General features: G+C 41.4%; 1 protein-coding gene across 1 annotated transcript in view; it reads left to right on the forward strand.

Annotated features, from left to right (window-relative positions):
- Positions 1-1,841: 1,841 nt before the first annotated feature.
- SRD5A2 (steroid 5 alpha-reductase 2) overlaps positions 1,842-18,991 on the forward strand; it is a 45,299-nt gene continuing 28,149 nt past the window's right edge. Inside the window, exon 1 of the mRNA XM_026478473.4 lies at positions 1,842-2,161. Within this exon, the coding sequence (XP_026334258.1) occupies positions 1,881-2,161 (281 nt within the window). The 5' untranslated portion in view covers positions 1,842-1,880. The remainder of the gene's footprint in view (positions 2,162-18,991) is intronic.

An 18,991-nucleotide genomic window follows, 5' to 3' on the forward strand; every position in this document is an offset into this window, starting at 1 on the left:
CGAAGCAGACTACCCACTGAGCAGGGAGCCTGAGGTGGGACTCCATTCTAGGACTCTGGGATCATGACCTGAGCCGAGGGCAGCCGCTTAACCAACTGAGCCACCCAGGTGCCTTAAATGTGAAATTCTTGGTTGAAAATTTTTTTTCTTTCAGCACTTCAAAATGTATCATTCCATTTTCTTCTGGTTTGCATAGTGTCTGAGAAATCTGTTGTATTTATTACCTTTGTCCCTCTAGGTCTTTTTCTTTTTTTTTCTGGCTGCTTTGAAGATTTTGCTCCTCATCACTTGTTCTCGGTAAATTGGTTGCTGAGTGTTAGGGGTGTGTGTTCATCTTGCTTAGGGTTTACCAAGGTTCTTAGATCTATAAGATGGGGTTCTCATCAAATTTGGAAAGTGTCCCTGGTATAAGGAAACACCGTCAAACTGGGCAGATGGGACAGTGTGCCTTTCATTGGAACAGCCAGGAGGACAGGGCAGGAGTGGATGGGGGAGTACTGAGTGGGGCTCCTGTGTCAATGAGTTGAAGTTAAGAGAGAGGATGAAGAAAGCCAAGGAAAGGTGCGGGGGCGGGGGGGGGGGGGGGGGAAGCCCGGGATGGAGCCTGAAGTAGGGACCAGAGGAGAAAATTAATAGGGATAAAGTAATCCCTATCAGAGGTGGGACATGAAGATGGAAGACTGATGGAGGCAGCACTCGGGAAAAGAAGGTCAACCTGGAGGAGGAAGCCAGGTCAAAGAAAGACGGGAGAGGTTAAAAGGGGCACACGACTTCGGAAGAGGGCAGCTAAGGAGGTCTGGATACTGAATCAGAGAAGGGAAGAAGAAATAGATAATGAACGAGAGGGTGAAGGATGAGAGGAGGGTGGAATATGGAAGAAAGAACCACGCCTGGAAGTTCAGAGCACAGGTAGCTTCCCCAGTGGCACCACCATATTGAACTCGACACATCGCTCGAGGATGGGGAGAGGGCGTCCCACTGCAGAACCCGTAGACGTTAGCCGGTGACCAGGGGTCCCCTGGTGCAGGGGAGGAGAGCGCGGACCGACAGGATCACTCTTCCTGGCCCCAACCCTTGCTTGTGCGCCCGCGCGTTGGGGATGCGCCTTTTTGACCAAGGCCCGAGGCCCAGGGGCGCACCCAGCAAAGCAGAGAGAAACGGCGGAGGAATGAGGGCCCTGGGAGTGTGGTGGGGTAGAGGGGCCACTGGCTGAGAGGGAGAAGGCGCACCGAGCCCCGAGTCAGAAGGGTGGGCGGGCGCGGAAAGTGCCTGGATGCCCGTCCCAGGGTTATAAGAAGGATGCAGGGCTGGGTGGGAACGGACGGGGAGTGAAGGAGCGTAGGGAAGGGGAGGAATTGGGGAGATTCTGGCTTGGGGTGGTCTGAGGATGGAGGCTGCGTGGCGGCGGCCCAGGGGTGTGTTGGGGGCGAGAGAAAGACCCCGGCTAAAACGTCCCTGTGGTTATCTCTTCTGATTTCCTTGTCCTAGAAGCTGCAGCATCAGAGGGCGTTGGTGAGGAACAGGTCTCGAAGCGCAAAGGGGAGACCAGTGGCAGGCGATGGAGAGGGTGGGCGCGCGGACGGAGGCGTGGATGTGGCCTAGTCCCAGGCTGGGGGTGGGGGGACGGCCCCCAGGACACGTTTCTGGCCCCTGGGCCCTCCCCTTCGCCCCGGATGCCTCCCCAAGTGCCAGCCCGGCGAAAAGGGCATTGATGCTGAACCAAGCCCCCGCTGGCCGCGCGGAGCCGAAAGCAGGATGGAAGGGCGGGAGGCAAGACCGAAGGGGCGGACGCAGGGTGGCGTCTCACGCCCCATAAAGGGGCCGCGGAGACCGCGCTCTCTTCTGCATGAGCGGCGGCCACCGGCGGGGATCACGGCGCGATGCCCGTTCCCTGCCAGCAGAGCCCGGTGCTGGCGGGCAGCGCCACTTTGGCCGCCCTGGGGGCGCTGGTCCTGTACCTCGCGAAGCCCTCCGGCTACGGGAAGTACTCGGAGAGCCTGATGCCCGCCGCTACCCGCCTGCCCGCCCGCGCCGCCTGGTTCCTGCAGGAGCTGCCCTCCTTCGCGGTGCCCGCGGGGATCCTTGCCCAGCAGCCGCGCTCGCTCTTCGGCCAGCCTGCGACGGTGCTCCTGGGCCTCTTCTGCGCACATTATTTCCACAGGTAGCGTTTGCCCCCCTGCGAGCGCGGCGCCCAACGGGCCCCCCCACCCCGGCGTCCAGGAGCGCGGTGCACCCGGGCACGCCGAGCGGAGCGCGGAGGCGCGCTCGAGGGGAGCCCCCGGCGGGGCCGGGCTCTGGAATGGACGCCGGCCGGGCGAGAAGCCGTCGCGGGGCAGACGCCTCCGGCACTTTCCCGGCCCCGCGCGCCTCTCCGGCCGGCTCCAAATCCTCTGGCTGCTTGGGGAAGACGCTGGAGCGAGAGGGAGGGGAGCCGGCCAGCTCAGGCTGGGCAGACCGTTCCCTCCTCAACTCCGCGCCGGCCGCGTCACCTGTGGCGGCTCGCTCCCTTCTCCCTTTCCATCTCCCTTCACCTTTCCTTTGCAGGGTGGGGGCAGGCTGGTTCTGGGATCCCGAGAGAGTCTACGTACGGGCATCTCCCGAAGGAAACCGGGCTCAGAGCGGCCGATAACTTAATCTCTGCGGGTCTGAGGGAGGTGGGCAGAGCCTGACCCGGACTTCCAACGGGGGAGAGAGAACGTGATGGGAACCCACTGGCCTGAGCGAGGACCCCACTTCTCAACACCCCTCCCCGAAAAGGGGCCGCGCTCGCCACCAACTCCTCTACCTGTCCTGTGAAGGAGTTGAAGTTAATGTAGAGCTCACATGCTCTTCTAAATTAATCCCAAATTCAGGACAGCTTTGCCTTCTGGTCTAAGGAAAGACTGGAAAGAAATCAAAGACTTTCGGAGAATGACTGCAGACCCTCAAAAAAGACTCCCAGGGGAAGGGGAAGAGCACCTGACTAAGTCGCCTACCGTGCCCAGTCATTTGTCCCTAGTAGCCCCACTGTAACCTTGTGAGATCTGTGTTTATGATGCCCGCCTTATAGACAAAGAAACCGAGGATGAGTGAGGGTCAGTGACTAACTGAAGATGATACAGCTGGTGCCCAGCCAGATTCAAATCCATGCCCGTGAAACTCCGCCGTCCAAGACGTTTTCACCGTGTTAAGCAGGCAGAAACTCCATGCAAGAAGAGTCTATGACGGAAAGGTCGCCAAACCAAGTCAAGAACAGAGAGAAGCACAGCCTTATTTTGAGTAGAGAATTTCTAGGGTCATAAGATCAAGGAAATCTAGATTGGAAATTAGTGTAAAGAATGCTGGAAGGTGAAAGGCACAATTCTTTTTCATAAGGATGCCTTATTTCAGAAGTTGTAGAGAAACAAATTTTAACCTGTCTTATCCTCTGGATCTTCTTTATTGGTCAAGATTCCATATTTCTGCAATCTGAACTGAATTTTCATTCTTTTAGAAAGATGAGTATTGGCAAGCAATAAGAACTAAAATTTCAGAAATGGGTGTCCTTTCTGCAAATATACACTAAAAGTCTGTTGTGGACAAGGTGCAGGCTTAATTAATGACCACATTATCTTACCCAGATCTAAGTGGTTTAATTTGTACAGAAAAAAAAAAAAAGATGTTGGGTGCAGGAGTTAAGAGGCTAGCTTTTTATTTCACTGTTTTTGGAACCAACATTTGACAAAAAATATGATTCTATCAATTACTTTTATCTTCAAATTAACAACTGTCAGCACCATAAACAGTATTTTTATGAGGTCATTTCATCTTAAAGTAATGATTAGTGTTTTCTGACAGCCCTGTTAACATAATTTTCAGACTTGTTTTTAAAATTAAAAGTCACTGTGCACAATAAATGATGACCAGTACATTAAAAAAAAAAACCAAGGAAGTAATTACCCATAAAATGAGTATCAACATACTGTCCATCTTCTTCAGGGGAAAGTTTAAAATATGTCAAGGATTTGGGGATTGATTCTGACTGAGGGAAGATTGCCCACTGAAAACACAGCTGTGAGTTAGTTGTTCCTGAGATGTGAAGATGTGATTTTTGCCCACCTTCCCCCCTTGTGTGAACTCTTTCTTTGAGGCCACTGAAGTACTGGATCTGTTATTTTGAGTGCTTATGAGGTATTACACTCTGCTGAACACTCTTCATGAATTATCTACTAATTTTCATACCAACCTATGTAGATGGGCACTATTTTCACCCCCATTTTGCAGGTGAGTAACTAGGAGGACGAAAGGTTAAACAATCTGCCCAAGGTCACACAGTAACTTGGGGAGCCATGGTTCATACCCAGGGGGTTTGAATGCAGATCTCAGGCTCTTAGCTACCATGATAAACTGTTCTATACTTGTCCTTGCCTTTTAAAAACTATATTTAGACTTACAATTATTTTTTAATTCTGAAAATAATAAATGTTGACTAAAGAAAAAAAAATACAAAAAGTAGACACCCATAATTTCAATACCTAAGTATATCAGTGGCTAATGTTTTGGAACATTTCCATCAGGGCTTTTATTTTTCTTAGTAGATTTTTACACAGGCTTGTTCTATTGAATATATATATAGTTTTGTTCTGCTTGATTACCTAACATTTTATAATAAGTGTTTTCCTACATTATCATAGAATCTTTGTAAATATAATCTTAATGGCTGCGTGTGATTTCATCTCATGTAAAAACAGTAATTTACCTATCCATTAATTTATGGTTGGACATTTAATTTGCCACCTTTATTTTGCAGGGGGGAACCTAGGTTAAAGTGGTGATGCACATTTTTGCAACCTAAATTCTCTTCAGAAATTAGGTGTGTTTTCTCAGTCAAGATTCCCAGAAGTGGTTCAAAGTCTATGAATATGAATGTTTTGAGGCTTTGGGGATCATGTGGCTTGATAATGAGGTTACATTAAGAAAAAAGGATCAAGCTGCCTTGACTTTACCCTGTTCTGTAAATTGCTGTGACACAGAGACTAAGATGAAGGGACAAGGGATCAGGGGGAAGGGTGGCTCAGGTGTTGCTTAGACTCTTTTGCAAAATGTCCCTTCAGGACTGTTCAGAATGGCAATATGTCCTATTGGATAGTAGTTAAAACTCTTTGCGCTTTTCTCCGTACAAAGGTGCCCCACTAGAATTTAAGTTACACAAGGGCAAGGATTTTTGTCTCCTCTCTTCACAGCTGTGTCCCTATAGAAAAGTGCTGGTGCATAGTTGGTACTCACTAAATTTGTTGAATGCATGAATGAATTCTACCTCTGACATTCGTACAGGCGGTTGGATTGTGGGAGAGCCAGTGATTACTTAGAAATCACTGCTGAGATTGCATAGCTAGGTCAACTGAGATAATTCTTCTCCCTTCAGAATCTATTGTTGTGAATGTTTGGATTGTCTAATGACATGAAAATGATTGCTGTGTAAGCATGTTGTCTAATCCTACTGCCAAAGTTTGAAGTCAGTTATCTTATCTCTCGTTGACCTTGCTTACAGCCCTGGAATGATCCTTTGCTCACATTCTCTGATTGATCTCGTTTTTCCAAGAAGACTTTGTGTCCTATGCAATGATCACCACACCACCTATGACTGTGGCAATTGATGTCTTTTCAAGACTTGGATGTGATCTTGGTATCACATCCTGGTATTTAGCTGAAGAAGGAAAAGAAATCTCTTTTCACAAAAAAAGGGGACTATATTGTGAAAAGTTGCTTGCAGAGTGACTTTTCATGATGTTTATTCAGAAGCACAGTGTAATGCACACATTAGAGTCTGTTTGAATTTAGATCGTTCCTGGGGTTTTGATGTTGAAACAGATGACATTTCCTAATTAGCCAAATAAAATGATGGCTTCCGTAAGGTACATTTTTGCTTTATTGTTCAGTTCATTCTCCAGCAGCATGAATTCTTCCCTATTCTTCAAAAGTAGGTCAGAAAGCCTTCTCTGAGTCCCTTCTCATCTGTAAATCCAGCTGTGATACCATTCCTTGGGCTTTCATAACAGCCAGTGTGGCCTTCTAGGATGCACGTCACACTCTGGACCATAATTATCTGCTTTAAGAAAACTTCATCTTCATCTGTCCAGCCTCCCCATTTTACAGAAGTAAAGCACCAAGAGGTTTAGTCAATTAGGGTCAAAGAAGGGGCTGGAATTTGAGTCTCCTGATGGGCCTTGCCAATGCTTCTCCAATCTCATAAGAGAAGCAGATGTCTGAGATATTCAGAAGTAATCAAACCTCATGAAGGAAACAAACTGATGGCTGCCCAAGGAGGGGGTGGGTAGAGGATGGGCAAAAGAGTGAAGGGGAATGGGAAATACAGGCTTTCAGTAATGGAATGAGTAAGTTGCTGGGCTGAAAGTTACAGCACAGGGAGTACAGTCACTGGTATTGTAATGGTGTTGTATGGTGACAGACGGTAGCTCTATTGTGGTGAACAGAGCATGATATATAAATTTGTCAAAACACTATGTCGTACACCTGAAACTAATGTAACATTGGGTGTCAACTATACTTCAATTAAAAAAAGAGAAGTGTGTCTTTAAATATAAAACAAAATCATAAAAACTCAAAAAACAAAAATAAAAAACAACCCTCCAAAAACCTCATGAAGGAAATTACTCATTGGCTGAGTCAGAGTATTGATTGATGCTTATATTGGAAATCACCTAGACAAATTTCTTCTCTTGAGGTTGAGAAGAAAGACCATGCAAGACAAGCCACATTCTTGTGGTCACTTAATCACGTGTTAAGGACATTCATGAGGCATAATTTGATCAAGTATGATTAACTGAAAGATTCTTTAGAATGAGGGTTAGCAAATGTTTTCTGTAGAAAAGCCAGATAGTAACTCTTCAAGGCTTCGCGGGCCTACGGTCTCTGTTAAAACTACTATTCTCTGGTATTGTAGCATGAAAGCAGCCAGAAATAATATGTACACAAATGAGTGTGGTTGTATTCTAATAAAACTTTATTTACAAAAACAGGGAGTGGGCAGTATTTGGCCTGTGGGCCCCAGTTCTTGCCAGCCCCTCCTTAAGAAACCCATGAATGGCATAGCTTTATAATCAGTAAATTGATTGCATTCCTGGTAATACTACAATAAAATTATGTTAAATCCTGTAGCAAAGCAGTGGGCCAATTCTAGAATATTTCTGGTCCATTTAAACAGGAATTTGGTAGTAACATCATTTTCTGAGAATTCCTAGGTTCTGAGTCTTTTATCTGAACACTTGTGGGAAACAGTAGGAGTCTTGGAGTTTACCTTCTAAATAGGACATCGTAAGCACATCTGAAAAATGTAGAGCTCTTTTGCCAAAAATATAAACAAGCATTAGAGATCTTGACCGTTTCATTTTTGCCACATTGAAGAAAAGCTGAAGTTCTTGCTCATTCTACCGTAATGTCACTTAAAAAAAAAAAAATAAGATAAGGAAACAATGATCCAAATTGGTGAAGTGATGTGTCTGAAGTCACATGGCTAGGAAGGGACAATGTGGGTTTGAACCCAGTGTCCTGATTCTTTATCAGAGTTCCACATGCTCCGAACCATGCTAGGTCCTCTGGGAGCCACTGAAGTCCAACACCTTGACCTCCAGGAGGAAGGCAAGAAAGAATCATCATTATGTGTCTATCATTCTTTCTGGTGTGAAAGTTGGTGGTGGCAATGTCAGTGTGAGAGGTCTAGAGTGGGTGGGAAAATGCAAATTGAAGGGGACCTACAGGGGATCACAGTCATGCCACTAAATATGCTGTCTCTGGTGCTTGTCTGTGCTTGAGTGTGCATGGGATAGAGGGCACTCCTCTCCCCCTCCCAAGTTCAGAACCAACTGGGAGATAAACCTAGGAATTAAGCAATGATGACCATCCTTCTTAGAGTTCATTAAAGTTGATATGGGCCAATGTGGCTTCCATATGGGCCTCCTAATACTGTACCTCAAAAATACCCAGCAACACTCACAGCTGAACAACCACAGGCCTTTCCCAGGGGAGCCTATTCTGAAAAGGCAGCAGAGTGGGAGATGGGCTGAGTGGCACACACCTCTGGAGAGGTGCTGCTTGGAAGTTTACCAGTCAGGCCATGCATTTCTCCTTCCCTGACGAGGAGTGAGTGAGGGGCAGTGGAAAGACTGGAGGGATACTCTCTTGATGGGCCCTCAGCCAGCAGGAGGGGAAGCATAAATGCTTTCTGTTTCTAGATAGAACAGAAAAGTTGTCTACCTATTGATTTTTGCCAGAGCCTGGCAACTTGGTTCTGGAGCCTGGGGCCCCTCCCATTCTGCTTTTTGACTCCCTGTCACATATGGCAATGGGGCCGTTAAAATCTGGAATCAAGTTGTATAAAAAGTCGCCGTGCTCAACCCAGGATCCTTTAATAAGAGCTCAGCACAGGAGCTCTAAATTCAAAACCCTCTGAACTGGGGCCAGCAGTGCAATTTGCCTTCCATTTGGTTGAGGAAGGGGGAAAAGGAAAGGGAAACCAATATTTATTGAGCTCTGGGTGTTCCAGGAATTATGTTACATGATTTACATTGGTTATCTCATTTTGTCTTTGAGGTAATCACTATTATTAATGCTGTTTCACAAAGGACAGCACTCCATCTGACTGCAGTGATTGGTGGAGGTGAGTAAGAGTGATGGGCAGGCATGTGAGCTGGTTCTCAAAGGATGGTCTATTCCCAGACTTGTGGGTGGCAATGTGATGGTCACTCAGGAAAAGGGGCCTGATGACCTACGACCTGAAATTGCCCAATGCTTCAGATACTCTGACTTGGAATTCCTCTCCAGTCCTTTTAATACCAAATATCTTTTGAATATCCAATCCTACTATCCAAACCTTAATCAGGCTCCATGCCCTTTTCAAAACTCTTCTGTTATACTTGGGCCATGTCCCAAGACTGTTCCTAGAAGTTACCATGAAGAAAATAGGCAATATGGTTTTGACAGTTTTCCTATCTGACTATGAAACACCCCGTGATCCTTTTCTGTGTACAATGTCTGTTTCTCTCTCCTGCCCCTATCTGTTCTCTTTAGCAACAGTACAAGGTCTCACTTCACTCTCTCAGTGAATGTTCTTTACTTGCCCAAAGTTGCAGAGCTGATAAACAAATCTAAACATTAGAGTATTGGATCCTTTGTTTTCATATGATTGAGTTGTGAAAGGTCTATATATATATATATATATATATATACACATATATATTCTGGATATAAATCCTTTACCAGATATATGCTTTGCAAGTATTTTCTCCCAGTCTTTTTGGCTTTTATTTTTCATTCTCTTGACCATATCTTTTGAAAAGCAGAAGTTTCAACTTTTAATGCTATCCAATTTTTCTATTTGTATTTGTGCTTTTGGTGTCCTATCAAAGAAATCTTTGCCTAATCTTAAGTCATGAGGGTTTTCTCTTAGTTTCCTTATAAAAGATTTATAGCTTTGGGTTTTACATTTATGTATATGATCTATCTTGAGTTAATTTTTTTTACATGGGGGAGGGGTGGAGGGAGAAGAAGAGAAGGAATCTTAAGCAGGCTCCACAATTAGCACAGAGCCTGATATACGGCTCAGTCTCACAATCCTGAGATCATGACCTGAGCTGAAATCAAGAGTTGGATACTTAACTGACTGAGCCACCCAGGCATCCTGAGTTAATTTTTATATAGGGTTAGAAGTATGAATCAAAGTTCTTTTTTTGTGTATGGATGTCCAATTGCCTCAGTATCATTCACTGAAAATACTGTTCTTTCTTTAATGAATTGCTCTTGCATCTTGTGATATGAACAGATAGTTTGCTAAAGAAAACATAAAGGCAAATAAAAACAGGAAAAGATGCTCAGCATCATTAGTCATTAGAGAAATGTAAATAAAAGCAAAATGGGATACCAGTATGCAACCACTAGAATGGCTGAAATTTAAAAGACTGTCCATACTAATTCATCTACATCGTTGATGGGAATGTACAATGGCAATCACTTTGGAGAACATTTTGACAGTCTCTTAAAAAGTTAAACATAAATCTGCCATATGACCTAGCCATTCCATTGCTAGCTATTTTCCCAATAAAAATAAAAACACATGTTTATATAAAGATTTGTTTGCAAATGATTGCAGTAGCTTTAGTTGTGGTAGCCATAACCTGGAAACAACCCAAATGTCCATCAGCAGGTGAATTAGCAAACAAACTGTGTTGTAGCCATATAATAGAATACTACTCATCAATAAAAATGAATGAACTATTTATTTGTGCTACAACATGGGATGAAATTCAAAATAATTATTCTGGGTAAAATAAACCAAGCCAAAAAGAGTGCATGCGTTATGATTCCATTTATATAGAATTGTATGAGCTTGAAACGAATCTAGAGTAAAGTATTAGTGGGTTCCTAGGGAAAAAGAAGGGTAGAAGGTGGGATTATGAGGGTATGAGCAAAGTTTTGGTGATGTTGGATGTGCTCATTATTTGATATCATGATAGTTTCAAAATTTATCTGATTATATACTTTAAATACATGCAGTTGGTTGTTACTTATACCTCAAGATTAAAAAAAAAACTGTAGGTGGACCAGTGAGAAAGTTATATGTAGGTGTGGCCCTGTGTCACTGAGAATTGCTCGAAGTTTTTGTGAGGCTAATCTGGCAATGTTCAACAGTAGCTGAAAAACTGTTCACTTTTTTTGTTTTTTGTTTTTTTTGTTTTTTTTTGACCCAGGAATTTCATTTAGGGGAAATACTCAAGGGAAATAATCTAAAAGAAAGAAATCAATTTATATAAAGTTATAGTGTAACTATTCACAACTGTGAAATTACTTAAATGCTCTATAATTGAGTACTAATTATAATCAATATGAATGCATAATCATGTATACTTAAAATTATTAGTTTTTTGGACTATATGATGAAAATAAGTATATAAAATCATTTAGTAAAAAATTTAGTAAAAATAGCACATAAAGAGTACACTCTGAAAAATCCACATTAACATGTATGAATTAATATTGGTAATGGTTGGAATACAAAATGATGGAGATAGCTGATACTTTAGGTTTGGATTTTTCTTTTCTTTTTTATTTTTTTAAAACTTATTTGTTTATTTTAGGGTTGGGGAGGGGCAGAGGGAGAGGGAGAAAGAGAAACTCAAGCAGATTCCCCACTTGATCTCACGACCCTGAGATCATGACCTGAGCTGAAATCAAGGGTCAGATGCTCAACTGACTGAGCCACCCAGGCACCCTGGGTTTGCATTTTTTTCTTGTAATATTTTCAGTGTTTAGTGGTTTAACTCCCACTAAACCTAATAGAAGAAATAACACTGATATTACAAGACTTTTAAGAAGTACCTTGCAAACTGACCATGCAATTAAATGCCCATAGAGATCAAGATACTCCTACAAGTAGGTGCTGCTTTGAGGGATTTACTTTGAGAGAAAGTCACCATTTATGTGTAAGTTCTCTTTTACTAAGCCACTATGACATCACTAGTTCCTGAAATTGTCACCTTTCATATTGATACTTTGAGTTAGGATGTTGAAGATCCCTTAAAATGTAATCTTGTTACTTGGTAAATTGTCAACACACAAATATCCTTTTAATATCTGTAGAATCTGTGGGGATATCACCTCTCTCATCCTTAGTAATGGTAATTTATGTCTTCTCACTACCTCCCTGTCTGTCTAGTTAGAGCTTTATCAATTTTGTTAATCTTCTCAAGGAACCAGATTTTGGTTTCATTGAGTTTCTCTATTGATTTTTCTGTTTCCTATTTATTTTTCTGTTTTGATATTTGTATTTATCTTCCTTCTGCTCTGGGTTAATTTGTTCTCCTTTTTCTTGTTTCTTAAGGTAGAAGTTGAAGTTATAGATTGAGACCTTTTCCTTATCTTAATATAGGCATTTGTTGCTATGAGTTTCACACAAAAGAACTGCTATGGCACCTCGCAAATTCTTATATGTTGTTTCATTTTAATTTGTTTCAAAATATCTTTTTTATTCCTTCTCTGATCCATGGTTTATTTGGAAGGGTGCTATTTAGTTTCCAAATGTTTAGGGATTTTCCACATATTTTATGTTACAAATTTAAAATTTAATTCCACTGTGGAATCTTGATATTTGTTCCCGTTTCCTCTTTATCTTCCATCATTTGGATTTTTTTTCATTTTATATCTTTTTGGCTTATTACCTATAGCCCTTTTGTTAGTTTGCTTATGGGCTGATTGCACACATCTTAAGTTTATCACAGCCTGCCTTCAAGTATTATCATACCACTTCATGTACAGTATAAGAATATGAATACTTTGATTTCTTCTCTTGAAATTTATGTGATTGTCATTATTTGTTTTACTTATAGACATGCTATAAAAAGCTCTACCGTATTGCTATTTTTTAACAGTTATCTTTTTAACAAAGATTTTTTTAATTTGAGAGAGACAGAAAGAGAGTGAGAGAGAGAGAGAGAGAGCATGAGTAGGGGGTAGAGGTAGAGGGAGAAGCAGACTCCCTGCTGAGCAAGGAGCCTGATGTAGGCCTCAATCTCAGGACACTGAGATCATGACCTCAGTTGAAGGCAGACCCTTAACTGACTGAGCCACCCAGGCACCCCAGTCAATTATCTTTTAATGAGATTTAAATAGTAAAAAACTAGTATATTTATCCATGTAGTTGTCACTTCTGGTGTTCTTCACTTTTGGGGATTGATTTATATTTATATCTGGTATTATTTTTTATTTTGCCTGAAGAACTTTATTTATATGAGACCAGTTCTTTTAGATTTTGAATATCTGAAAATGTCTTTATGTCTCCTTTGTTTTTGAAGATATATATTTCTAGGATATAGCATTCTAGAATGGCAGCTGTCCTCTTTCAGTACTTTAAAGATGTAACTCCATTGTCATCTTGCTTGCATTGTTTATAAAAAGAAATCTGCTGTCCTTCATGTCTTTGATCCTCCGTACATGTGTCTTTTTCTCTCTGTCTACTTTTAGTATTTTCTCCTTATCATTGGTTTTGAGCAATTTATTATATTCTTTGGTGTAGTTTTCTTCATGACTTTAATGCTGGGGTTCTTTAAACTCCTTAGACCCATGGATTTAAGGTTTTCATCAAATTTGGACAATATTTATACATTATTCTTCATCTCCCTGCTTCTCTCTCCCATTGTTCAAGAACTGCAATTACATATGTATGAGGCCCACACATGTATAAAACTATCCCAGAGCTTGCTGATGCTCCTTTCATTTAAAAAAAATTTTTTTTCAGTGTATTTCATTTTGAGTAGTTTCTATTGCTATGTTTTCAATTCATAGTCTTTTCTTCTGCATGTCTTATCTTGTTAATTCCATCTGGGATATTTTCAACTCAGACATTGTAGTTTTAATCACTAGAAGTGTGATTTTTGGTCTTTCTGCTGTCTTCCATGTCTCTACTTAATTTTGTGAACATGAGGAATGCAGTTACAACAGGTGTTTTTTAAACATTGAAGTATTTTCAGGCAAACAACATAGTGATTCAACCAGTTTATACATTATTCTGTGCTGACCACAGTGTAGCTACCATTTGCCACCATATAACACTTTTACAATACCATTGACTATATTCCCTATGCCATATCTTTTAGCCCCATGACTTATTCATTCCATAACTGGAATAGTTATAATAGCTGTTTTAATGTCATTGTCTGCTAATTCTAAGATCTGTATCATTTCTGTGTTAGTTTTGATTGATTATTCTTCCAATTATGGGGAATGTTTTCCCATGTCTTTGCATGCCTGGTAATCTTTGATTGGGTGGTCAGATGTAGCTTCTTGGGTGTTAAATATTTTTGTATTCCTATAAATATTCTTGAGCTTTACTCTGGAATGCAGTTAAATTACTTGGAAATAATTTGATCCTTTCAGTTCTTGACCTGATTTTTCTTTTTCTTTTTTTTTTTTTTTAAGATTTTATTTATTTATTTGGCAGAGAGAGACAGCCAGCAAGAGAGGGAACACAAGCAGGGGGAGTGGGAGAGGAAGGAGCAGGCTCCTAGCAGAGGAGCCTGATGTGGGGCTCGATCCCAGAGCGCTGGGATCACGCCCTGAGCCGAAGGCAGACGCTTAATGACTGCGCCACCCAGGTGCCCCTTGACCTGATTTTTCTAAGTGGTTTTAGAAGAGTGCTAGTGACAGGGATAATTAATCCTCTTCTCTGAGGTAAGGCCTTTGAATATTCTACCCAATGCCCAATGTCCCATGTATTATGACTTTCTATGTCTGGTTTGTAGGAAGGGGCTCTATTCCTGACCATGGGTGAGCACTGGGCAATGTTCCTTTTAATCCTTTGAGACGTGCTTTCCTTACATAAGTGTGTTAAGGCTCTGGTGAATACTTGAGAAGAATCCTTTGCAGGTCTCTTTGTATCTCTCTCATCTTCAATACTCTGTCCTGAGACTTCTAGATGTCTTGATCTAGAATCTCAGTTGTGTTTCCTCAGTGCAGCAAGTCTTCAAACTTCTGTCAGAGATCCCCTTTCCTGAAAAGGAAAATTCTCTCAAAGAAGTAACATGGATCAGTTGTTATAAGGCTCACAACATTTTTGTGTGTCTCTCAGGGATCCTGTCTTTCATTGCCTGATGTTCAGTGTTTTGTAAATCATCATTTCATATAATTTGTCTTGTTTTGTATTTTTGTTCTTCAGTCTGGAGGGTAAATCTAGTTCTTGTTACTCCATCTTGACTGGAAAGAAAAGTCCCTTCAATGGGTTTTAGCATTTATCTTTGCTAATTTGATCATTTGTAGTACTTGTTGACTTGTTGGTTTTAGTAGCCTCTGCTTGCACTCAATCTTATTATACTGAAGCTTACTGGTTTGTGTTTCTAAACTTTCCACCAATTTGTTCAGAGTGTTTCTGTCTTAGCTCAGGTTGCTATAACAAAACACCATAATTGGGGCGCCTGGGGGGCTCAGTCAGTTAAGCATCTGCCTTCGGCTCAGGTCATGATCTCAGGGTCCTGGGATTGAGTCCCACTTCAGGCTCCTTGCTCAGCAGGGAGCCTGCTTCTCCCTCTGACTGCTGCTCCACCTGCTTGTGCACTCTCTCTCTCTGATAAATAAATAAATAAATAAACAAACAAACAAACTTAAAAAAAAACAGCACCACCGTAATCTGGGTGGCTTATCAAAAACAGAAATTTATGTCTCACAGTTCTGGAGGCTGGAAGTCTAAGATCATGGTGTTAGCAAGGTCCAGTTTGGGTGATGGCCCTTTTCTGGGTTTCAGATGGCTGACTTCCTGTTGTATCCTCACATGGTGGAAATAGGGTGAGTTAGCTCTCTGGCCTCATTTTATAAGGGCAATAATCCTGTTCATGAAGACTCAACCTTCATGACCTAATTACCTCTAAAGGCCCCATCTTCAAATTGTGGATTAGATTTCAATATATGAATTTTTGGGGGAGACAAACATTTAGTCCATAACAGTTTCCTTTTTTTTTTTTTTTTTTTTTTTTTTTTTTTTTTTTTTTGTTAAAATCCTTTTGCTTTTTCCATTCTCCGGCTTAATGTGCAATGACCTTTAGGTCCCATGTTACAAGTTTCTAAGCTTGTGGAGAGCTAAATGTGATAGGAGAATGATGGCTTCCTTTACAGAAGTTATGTGGCTCCATGTAGCTGTTGCTGGCAAGGTGGCCCTAATACTGTAAGGTGGGGGATAGTGTGTGGGAGATATCAGCAGGTGCTTATGAATGACAGGTCTGAAACTTTCACATGGTAAATTCTGCCACAGAGACCTCAGAAAAGGCTTTTTCTTTTTTCATTACTGTGAACAATGAAACGAAGATGTAGGAGGGAGATGCACTGAGGCAGATCCATTTTTGAAAGTTGTACCCTTTGATCAGGGCTACTTAGTCCCAGGACAATATTTGTAGAATGTAGATATGAAGGTAGAAACTTCTCAGAGGTTCTCAGAATGATGGCACTATATAGGCCTCATTGCCACATGGCTGTATAGAACAGTTTCCAAACAACATGAGAAGCCTTATAAAGCTGGGCTGCAGTATGAAGCCAAACAGCTGGAATTAGAAAACCAGAAATTTCTTTTTTAAATAATGAGAAATAGAGGAGACAAAATTGCAGCTTAGAGAAATGACGTATTTGTGTCCAACAGTGAAAATGCCTTGCCCTGAGCCTACAATAATAATAGGCTTACTGAACTTTGTGCTTCAAGCTGAAAACCACCCCATGCCACCATTTACAATTTATTTATTTGGTCATGAGCAGTTAGCATGAATGGCTGAGCAGGTGTGCCTACACAATGTCAAAATCAGGCTAAGAGGTTGATCCGATTCTCTTTGTATACTCAGATTTTCACTTTTGAGGGTATAAATAGTGGTCACTAGTAGTATGTCTCTTGTAAAAGATTGTACCAAAATGATGACTATCTTTCTATCACTCAGAGGAACCCTCAAAACTCCTTAATACTTTGGTAATTCATTATATATTCATATTGAACTTCTATGTAGAGGCAGGAAAAAAAGAGAAGTGAGTTCCAGGGTCTCCGAGGACTACCAGGACATAAATACGAAGTTATAAAAACACATAAATAGAAAACTTAAGAATAGTTTCCTGTATTTTAGGTCTTCATGAGCTAATCATCTCAATATTTTTCATAATTTAAATAGATCTGCTGGATCATGACCACAAGATAATTCAAACCAGATGACATCTGCTGGACATTGACAATGGGACTTGAGTATCCTTACTTGTAGGGTGTCAGAGCAAGATGAGAAGAAGTCACAGGATCCTTGGGGGAAACCTCACATTGAATTTTTCCCATGGTACACCCCTTTATAGGAAATGGTCAGCTACTCCACTGCAGAAAAAAACAATGTGGTATTATTGAATTGGACCCTTCACTAGGTTTGGCAATCTGATTTCTCTGTGTAGACATAGCTTTTGGAGAAGCCAAACATCTGGTCAATGCTAACTTGAAAAAATTAGTTAAATCTGCAATTGGAGGTTATAATGTCAGTGTTTTTTAGCCCTGGCTGCACATTAGAATCATCTGGGGAAACTCTTAAGAACTGCTGATGTTCAGGATTCTATGCTAAAGTTCTGAATAATTTGTCTTCAGTGTGCTTCTTCCTCATTAGTTGGGACCAGAAGTGAGAACCTCTGATGTAGACAAATACCCATGTGACTGATTACTTTTCCATGTAGTAACTGCTGTAGAGCAAAGTGCTCAAGAGCATAAACTCTGGAACTAGCTCCACCTGGACTTAAATCCCAGCTCTGCTATTTCATAGCTGTGTGACCCTGAACTAGCTTAATCTCACTGTGCTTCAGTTTCCTGATCTATAAAATGGGATAATTATAATAATATCTATTTCCTAGGGTAACTATAAAGATTAAATGAGTTAATGTGTGCCAAGAACATAGTAAGCACTATATAAATATTAGCTGTCTGTTGTCCTTTATTGGTATTTTCCTACCAACTGTCTGAACTGAAATTAATTTCAATGGCCTATTACTCTAACAAGGTGTATTAGTTTCTTGTAACTACTATAACAAATTACCACAAAGTGGATAGCTTAAAATAACATAAATGTTTTCTCTCACCATTCTAGAGGCCAGATGTCTGAAATCATGGTGTCAACAGGGCTATGTTCCCTCAGGAAGTTCTAAAAGAAAATCCATTCCTTGCCTCTTCTGTCTTCTGGTGAATGTCAGCATTCCTTGGCTTGTGGTCACATCTCTGTTCTGTCTTCACATTGTCTTTTGTCTGTGTGTCTTTCTTCATTTTTTCTGTCCCTTTCTTGTATAAGGATACATGTGATTGCATTCAGGGTACGCCAAGACTATCCAGGATAATCACCTCAAAATCCTTAATTTAATCACATCTTTTGCCATATAATACAATCTTCACTCTTTTGTTATAAAGTAATATTCACGAGCTCTGGGGATTATGGCATGGACACATCTTTTCTAGGGGGCCACCATTCAACCCGTGACACAAGGTCCATAAAAAACATAAGCTTGGATGGGATGTATCACTAACTCATTCTGTGTTTAGTCACCTTTGCATTTGGCCTGCACATTCCACTCTCTAATATATCCAAAACCATTATTTACAATAATAGGTATCATCTTTGTATATACAGACAAGTGACTATTCATTGTCAGTGTTTGTTATTTCTTGGGAAGAACTCAGGGAAGTGAGCCAAGGGCTCAAAAGACTGGTTGGCCCAATGCCTTTGGCATGCAGAAAGGCTCCAACAGGGAAAGAACCATTTGGTGGGTTCTGCTCCAAAGGGAATAATTGGGGGAAATTCTATTTTATGATTAAATGCAACCCAAAACCCTCACCAATTCTGGCTTTATATTTGGAAAAGTTTGATGCTTATTTCAAAAGAGAGCAGTGTGATTGTGCTTTAATCAGGACTCTTTCAGTTCCAAGTGACAGAAAAGTCAATTCAAGGAGGCTGAAGTAAAACCTGAATTTATTAATGCTCATGACTGAAAAATTCCAGCTTCAGGTCCAGATTGATGCAATGGTTCCAAAGATACCATCAGGACTCAGTTTCTCTCTCCAGCTCTTGGCTCTGCCTTTACTGGTTCTGTTCTCAAAAAGGCTATCCTTCAGTGGTGGCAAGACAACTGCAGCATCTAAGAGCTTATATCCTCTCTGATCTAGGACACTGGAGAAGAACAGTTCTCAAAACCATGTAAGCAAAACCTTATTGGGGTTTATTGGGTCCCGTGCCCATCTCTGAAACAACCAGTGTGATAAGGCTATCCCTGTTTTGATTGGCTGAAGGGCCTGGAGAGGATGAACCCTATCACAGGCTAAGGTGGGAATGTGATACAAGGTAGTTACTCCAAGTAGGAAGAATAAATGTTAGGTGGCAAATACAGCAGATGTAATAGATCTTTGGGCTAAAATGTCTGAAAACCAAGCCTGGATTCTTTTAAAGGGCATGTGGGACTTTTCCCCCCAGTTGTATATGACGGT

Source organism: Ursus arctos, unplaced genomic scaffold (assembly GCF_023065955.2).
Source record: "Ursus arctos isolate Adak ecotype North America unplaced genomic scaffold, UrsArc2.0 scaffold_8, whole genome shotgun sequence".
In the NCBI taxonomy this organism is placed as follows: domain Eukaryota; kingdom Metazoa; phylum Chordata; class Mammalia; order Carnivora; family Ursidae; genus Ursus; species Ursus arctos.